General features: G+C 43.7%; 1 protein-coding gene across 3 annotated transcripts; it reads right to left on the bottom strand.

Moving 5' to 3' along the window:
* Nucleotides 1–1,072: 1,072 nt before the first annotated feature.
* Nucleotides 1,073–6,840, bottom strand: LOC136528823 (glutamate receptor 3.4-like). Of its 3 annotated transcripts, XM_066521814.1 has the most exons (7): nucleotides 5,937–6,194; nucleotides 5,270–5,373; nucleotides 3,032–4,377; nucleotides 2,679–2,956; nucleotides 2,524–2,555; nucleotides 2,020–2,426; nucleotides 1,073–1,877 (listed from the first exon to the last, which is right to left on the bottom strand). In XM_066521814.1, exons 3-7 carry the CDS (start codon nucleotides 4,364–4,366, stop codon nucleotides 1,341–1,343), a joined length of 2,589 nt encoding a protein of 862 aa, XP_066377911.1. In that variant the 5' UTR covers nucleotides 4,367–4,377; nucleotides 5,270–5,373; nucleotides 5,937–6,194; the 3' UTR covers nucleotides 1,073–1,340. The 3 variants fall into 3 exon arrangements, with proteins under 3 accessions (XP_066377911.1, XP_066377909.1, XP_066377910.1); XM_066521812.1 differs by lacking the exon at nucleotides 5,270–5,373 and having other exon boundaries at nucleotides 5,937–6,840; XM_066521813.1 differs by lacking the exon at nucleotides 5,270–5,373 and having other exon boundaries at nucleotides 1,634–1,877; nucleotides 2,016–2,426; nucleotides 5,937–6,840.
* Nucleotides 6,841–7,217: the final 377 nt, after the last annotated feature.

Raw genomic sequence — 7,217 nt, 5'->3', positions numbered from 1 at the left:
GTGCACCAAATGATAGGCTTGAAACCTGGCGGATCGTCTGGTGGAACTATGCCCAAGGTAGTTTTACTTAGCCCCAGTGACACACACTGCCTTGACACTTTTGATTAGTACTGCTAGCATGTTGGCTATATACAATGTTAAACATAATGGGAAATAATGGATCCTTCATTCGTTGAAGACCTTTCTTCATTTAAAAATAAGGCTCGACCTCGTCATTAACATTGACTGCCATGCTCCTATCTGATATAAAACCTTGTGTCCAAGAGATGATCCACTTAGGAGAAAAACATTTATTCTACAATATTTGCGGTAAGAAAGGCCATCTCATTTTGTCCTATGTCTTTTTGAAGTCTATTTTAAATATAATCCAATTTTTGCTTCTTATGATACTAATTCATGAACTATCTCATGCAAGATTAATGACTCCCTCAAGGATATTGTGCCCTCACATGAAGGCGGTTTGAGTTGGAACAACTATATGATCTACAACCAAGTTAATCTAACAGTGACCACTTTAGTAAAAAATTTAAAACTAACATTTAACAAGCATATTGGCATATACTGCTGAATTATATTTGCTTCTTAGACTTTCATGTCGGGTCATAGCAGTTTACTATTGATTGATCAGGCGATATGGCAAGAAAGTTCTCATGGACTATACTTAACATCCTAACTTAATCTCACCCATTAGAGCATCTCCAACCATCTTTTTTCAACCCACTCTCTAAATCCTCATTTTGAGGGCTATTCTAAGAAAAGCCGCTCTTTAATCTTTATATCTCTCCACTCTCCAACTTCTCTAAATCTTGTTTGGCATTTTGGAGAGCTAGCTCCGCCCTCTATCTTCAACAAGCAAGAAACTAGGCATAGAAGATGGTAACATATAGTGATCTAGTTGAAGAAGCTGAAAGAATCTTTTTCACCAAAATCTCTGTTCTTATCAATTCGAAAGGAAATAAAGAGACTCTTAAAGTTACTCTTAGATTTAAGTTGTTAGAGGGCACCGTAAAAGAGCTCGTATTGGTTAAACCCCATTCAAAATGATGTTTGTTAGAGATGCAAATGGAAAAAATAACACTTTGCGCAACTTGAAAAAGAATTCAATTGCCATGGACAATTGTTTAGTATAGAAACCGAGTATATCTGAGACGAAATTCTAATGATCCTGATAAAAAATGGTTTCTTAGATCATCCTACTGCAACAACAAATCCTTTTAGTTTGAAGCTAGTTAGATTATCATACTATATATGTTTTGAGGAGCGAGAACCTAATTCAGTATGTTATCTGTATATGTGCTTCATTGCTTTGCCTTCTGAAGGACTGAAGTTGGAACTATGTTCTATGCTGAAGGCACTGAATGAGCATCTGAGGATCCTGCAGCTTGGTTATCTTTATCTGAGGATCCTGCAGCTTGGTTATCTTTCTCGCTTAATCTTCGTTTCATCGTTCTCTTAATTTCCTCCTCCTTCTTGTCGACAAACTGTATAATCTCTTTGAAGCTGCCAAGGCGTGATGGCCTCCGCTGTCTTTCCACAGCATCAGTGGCAGCAGCAGCAGCAGCAGCATCTGCTGCAGCTGCAGCTGTTGCTGCTGCACTGGGCTCACCAGCAGCTTCAGAATTGGAGTACTTGTTATACTGCCACCATATTCGTATGAAAAACACCACCAGAGCCAAGAGACATATCAGGGCACACACGAGGAAAAGGCCCCAAAAGCTTCCGAGGCCAAGCCTGGTTGCTCCCACTTCGCTGTCATCAGAGGAGCAACTAGGCCGTGTGAACCACTCGTCGTGAATTCTCTGAAGCTGTCCACTCTCTGAGAGTTGAAGGATGGCTGTTGATAAGTCTGCAGCAAGGGGGGAGTCTCTCTTGAATGCCTGTAAAGAACGATGGAGAAGAATAAATTATTTCAATTGCAGTACCGAACAGGGATGTATGCTTCCATGAGATGCAATGGGAGCAGTTATCAAAACAAGGTGAACAAATACAGAAAAGGTAGAGAAAGAAAGACGAACATACAAAGCCCCATCCCTCCTTGGTGAACTCCTGTCCCACTATTCCGAAATTGCAGTGGTATGACAGGAAGATCTCAACATATGGCATCTCATCAACAATTGCAGCAACACCGCCATCTTTTGGTCCACGTTTAAGGGCATCAGAATACTCCTGGATCGTATTTAGTGGTACCAATCGATACTCAGGAATATTGAGCTCTTCAATCAGGTAATTTCTGGTAAATTTTCCATCCTGATATCCAATAGGTAAACCACTTGAAATCAAACTGTCGATCCCAGTTATTCCTGATGCGAGCTGTTGGACTGTGAGGATTGACGTCAAGCTAGCAGTATAACTTGAATTGATGATCAGCACAACGAACAACCATATGATCAACACAAATCGCCCAAGCGCGCTTACAGTGTTCTGTCCTGCAGTGAGTTTCTCGTCAAGATGTTTCCATCCAGACAGGGAAAGGATCATGGACGAATTAAGCATAATATCATGTGATGGATCTAGTGGACTTACTGTGTGAAAAGAACATTGTTGAGAAGCTAAACCTGAAATATAATAATGAAATGTCAGTCAATTAGAAAAAATTACCAACAAAATAATGAATTTCGACCAAGCCAGACTTGGTAACCCAGGATAAAATACATTCCTAAGTAGTGACAGAAGCATACCAAAATATTGTTATAAGTTGTCGTCGTGGAGAGCCTCGAAACTCCTCATTACTCCGATGCTCAAGAATCCAAACAACTATCCCCACAAAAATAAAAAGAGCACCTGTTACACACCACATCTCCAATGTGAACGGTTTAAGGAAAGCCCAGGCACTTGAAGTTGCTTGTTTCACTGGTGCTACTATCACAAGCCCTGACTCAATATAAGGCTGTGTGAATTCTGCAATCTTTGTTCTGTTTCTCACAATAGCAAAGTCGCCTACAGCTGCATCAAGGGACTAAATGAAATGAAAACAAATCAGAGGACTGACAACAAAATGGTAACATACAACAAAAAAAGAATGAGAACATACATTGGCAGCAACCATATTAATAATGTCATCATAGTTAGGATTCTTTCTGCCATCCCCAATTGTTATGAATTGGCATGGAACTGGGTAAGGAAGCAGTTTAATTGCTGCGTTGAATATATCAATGCAATAACCAGTCACATTATCAGGGCCCTTTCCACCTGCCACTAATTCCTTAAAGCTTGGTTTCATTGGGACACCAACCCTCAGAGGCTGGCCATTGTTTGGGAAAACCCACCCCTTAGGAGTAGTGGTGGAATCACCCGGCCAAACCACATTGTAGAGCCGCTGGGCAAGCGAAGAAGTATTTGGTGGCCTCTGATACAAAATTTCAGGAGCAGCAACAGAGAGGCCTGAGTAATTGGACCAATAGCCAATCAACCGGGAGCTAGAACCACCGATGTTAAGGATCTCATATGCTGGGTATACCAAATTGCGATCTGAATTAAATTGGACTGGACCAGTTAGGCCTGTAAAATTTGTGAGCAGAAGTTGCTGTAGCATCTGCTCACCACCATCAAATATCTTGAGAGTTGATAGATGCAGAGTGCTGCCATTAGAATCATGCAACATTGGATCTGTAGAAAAGTTGATCTGCTGCCCACTATTGAGAAATTGATCGATACCACGAGCAACAACCCAAACTGAGTCATAAGCATAAAAACCATATGAGTTCAAGCCAGAAGTAATACTTCTATTACGAGCCGCATTATTCCATTTAGATATGAACTTATTCTTGGCATCAGATTCAGGAGTGTGGTGGCGAAGAACAATTAGTCCCTGAAGATGACTCATATCTTTACGATCTCTAGACGTCGAGGAATCCAAGACAGCAGCTAGCCAATCAGTTACTATCCAGACATAGCCACTGGCCATCATTTGGAGCTTGTTAGCAACAGAAAATATTCTCATCCCTGTGTCAGGATTGACATGCACAACCATGACCCTTGATTCCATCATATTTGCTTTAAACAGCACATCATTGACCACGTCTGTATTTGAATTGGGAGGAATAGCTGCTTTATATGAAATCCTCGCCCTCTTTGCTGCAAGCGCATCACCAAGTGCCGACACACCACCTCGCCCATAATCATCATCAACGAATATAGCAGTCACCTCTTTCCACTGATAGTAATCAACAATGCTAGCAATGGCATTCATTTGGAAGTAGTCACTTATGGTTGTCCTGATGAAGTACGGATACTCTGATGCAGAAAGGGTTGGATCTGTAGCCGCAAATGATAGAAGAGGTACATGTAGCTCATTAACAACATGGGAGATGACATGGCCTATCCCGGAGGATTGTGGGCCAATAACAGCAACCACATTTCTTTCCATTAGCTGCAATGCTGAAACAAAGTAATTTTTTTATAAATCAGTTCATGGACCATCCAAGCGAGCAGCGGGTACAGCTAATTAATCAAAGTTTTCACTTTTGTAAGTTTTCATTGTGCTTATATGATCTTACTTCCTAAAACTTGATTCATGTTAATCAAACTTTCTTATATGTGACAAAAAACAGGAAAACTAGTGTTGCTTCACACAAAGAGGAGCAGTCTTCAATGTATGACACAAGAAAGAAAAAATGAATCTTGCATGAGAAGAAAGTGAAGGCTCGGATGCCCCTTAATAGTTAAGACATGTTTCTTGCACCATACAGAATACCACAAGCAATTTCATATGTTGTGCCATTTGTGGTACCACTGTACCGGTATGCTTTTCGTCTGTTTCTCTTCTATTACCAGGACAGTCTGGTTAGCAAAACTCTCAAGAAAGGACAAGGTCATCATCATAATTTCAAGTAGCAGTTGCTTTCTTCATTTCCAGTTTAAACATTACCAAATCATCTCATGAGACACGAGGCAGGCAATTAATTGCATTTAGACTAATGAGGGAGGACTGACAAGTATAAATAATGAGCAAGAGGGCACCTTGACCTTAGTTCAGACAGATAAAGACACTCAAGAAATAATACATTGAAACGAATATCACTTGGCAGTCAACATTTAGGTCCTATAAATATGGGTTACCTAACCCAAGAGGGACTCTGAAACAGGGAAAAAACAGTCCAACAATGGTTACTCAATGAAACCGCAAATTGAATGAATTTCCAGAAAAAAACGGATGAAGAGAACATACTTTCTTCCTCCATGTGCCAAAAGAATCGATACTGCAAAAGAGGACGGGGAAGGAACAAAGCAAGGCTACTAATAAGTATTACTGTAATTACTGATTACTAACTCTCAACGTGCAAGTTCTGGCATTCTGAATCACGCAGTGGCGCCCACTTTGTTTCTTTAAGGGCGTGCAGATTGCAGATCAATATTTTACAAGGACCGCCATACCTATAGAACAGATGCACAAGTCAGATTGTGCTGGCATCTTCTCCACCACTATCATCTACTCCCGTTGTAAGTTGCTCAAAAAAAAAAAACTCCCTTTATATATATCAAGAAGGCCTATGTTTAAACTGTCGGAGGGTAGAGGTCTTAACAAACATCTAAAGAAGTCCAGAAATGAGCACTCACACGTTACTCTGTTTGGTTACCCTCATTTTGCTCGCTGCTGCTAGTGCTAAAGCTGGAATTTTTCTTCGTGGTCACCACTTCACTTTTGTGAATAGTTGGAACTGTAGGCCGAATCATTATTCATTCCAATTAAAAGAAAACAGTTCGGGCTAATTTAGCAGTCACTGGTCACTCGAATTAGCAAACATTTAGTCTGCAAGGCTGATCTCCAATCAAAACCATTGCTTTTTTTTTTTTGAAACAAAATGAAAAAGGCAAAATTTAGAATAAGGAAACAAAATCGGTATTCTAAGTTCAATCTGCTTTGCACTCGAAATCACTAGTACCACTAAGATGAGCAACAAAGAAGACTACAGACGGGAAACAAAGAGGAGGCCAACCTTCGATGGTCCCAAGAAAGCCGCTGCAGTTGGTGTCCTGGGCGAGCAAGTTGAGCTGTGTCCCGGCGAGGACGGTGCGGTCGGCGTTGACGTCGTCGACGGCGAGCTCGATGGCAAGGCGCGCGGCGCGGCCAATGGTGGAGTCGTAGGTGAAGAGCGCGCCCACGGCCACCTCGCTGGGCCGCGCCCCGCCCGCCGCCGTGACCGTGACCGCGGCCACGGCGAGCAGCGCCAAGCGGAGGAGCATCACCCGGAGCGGGGCCATTGGCCTAATAACACGGCCGACGACAAGCCTCACTTCGTTCAGGCCTGCATCTCTGCCGCCGTATGCGTCGGCGCTAGAGCAAGAGCGCAGCCGGGCGCCGTCGCGAGCTGGAATCTTGGAGCGGGTCGCATCGGGTGGGTGGGTTCTTGGAACAATGGGCGGCGGAATGAACTGGCCGGGGGAGGTGCGCAGCAGGGGGGTTTGGTTCGGTTTCGTTTCGATTCTCACGGCCGGCCGGCCAAAGTTGGACGCTGATGGGAGCCTGGGAGGACCGAGGACCTGGCGGAGGAGCTCTAATAGAGGAGAGTACCGTCGGAAGGGAAGGTTAAAGCAAGATGCTGGTTCGTTCTGTGACTGTGAGAGGTGGCCTGGCCAGGTGGGTACCGAGAGGATGACAAGCCGGACGCTCTCCCTCTCTCTCTGTAACAGGATTACAGGACAGGGAGATGGAAGAAAGCTCGACGGGCGACTGCTGTATCAGGATTCCGATTCAGAACAGCCAGCTACGTACGTACGAGTACGACTCGTCCAAGCTCCAAGGCTCCGTTGCGTTTGCGTGTCCCGCGACAGCAACGCGGGGTACGTATCGGTTGGCCAGGGACAGTGAGCGTTGGCGCGAGCGCGACCCGGAGGAGAGAGCAGAGCATGATGTCGCGTGGCATTCGCAGTCACGGGCTCAGCGAGTCAGCGCTGGAGGAAGGAGAAGGAAGGTGAGACGGAGATATTTTTGCAAGGGATGGTATATACACACGTCTGATTTGTTGTAAGAGAAAAACACTAAATCATGAAAAGTTTAAGCGAACCGGCCTTGCCATGGATGCACGGTGGACTTTTGATCTGCTGACGATGAGTACAGCCACGCAGCTGGGACTTTGGCAGATCGTCAGGATTCCTTGCTCCAGCTCCAAGGGACGACCAGCTTTTCAAACACCAACCGGAACTAGCAATAGGTACTTGCTCTGATCACAGACATAACCCTTTTCTAGTATTCCACACTCAGCACCAAGTTTATTAGG

This window comes from Miscanthus floridulus, chromosome 19, assembly GCF_019320115.1.
Source record: "Miscanthus floridulus cultivar M001 chromosome 19, ASM1932011v1, whole genome shotgun sequence".
NCBI lineage: Eukaryota > Viridiplantae > Streptophyta > Magnoliopsida > Poales > Poaceae > Miscanthus > Miscanthus floridulus.
This window is presented reverse-complemented; position numbering and strand designations above follow the sequence as displayed.

Coding starts and splice junctions, on each gene's coding strand:
- LOC136528823 (XM_066521812.1), bottom strand. CDS start 6,201: ATGGCCCCGCTCCGGGTGATGCTCCTCCGCTTGGCGCTGCTCGCCGTG. Junction 2,556..2,678: donor CAACTTATAACAATATTTTG/GTATGCTTCTGT, acceptor ATTATATTTCAG/GTTTAGCTTCTCAACAATGT. Junction 1,878..2,019: donor CCAAGGAGGGATGGGGCTTT/GTATGTTCGTCT, acceptor CGTTCTTTACAG/GCATTCAAGAGAGACTCCCC.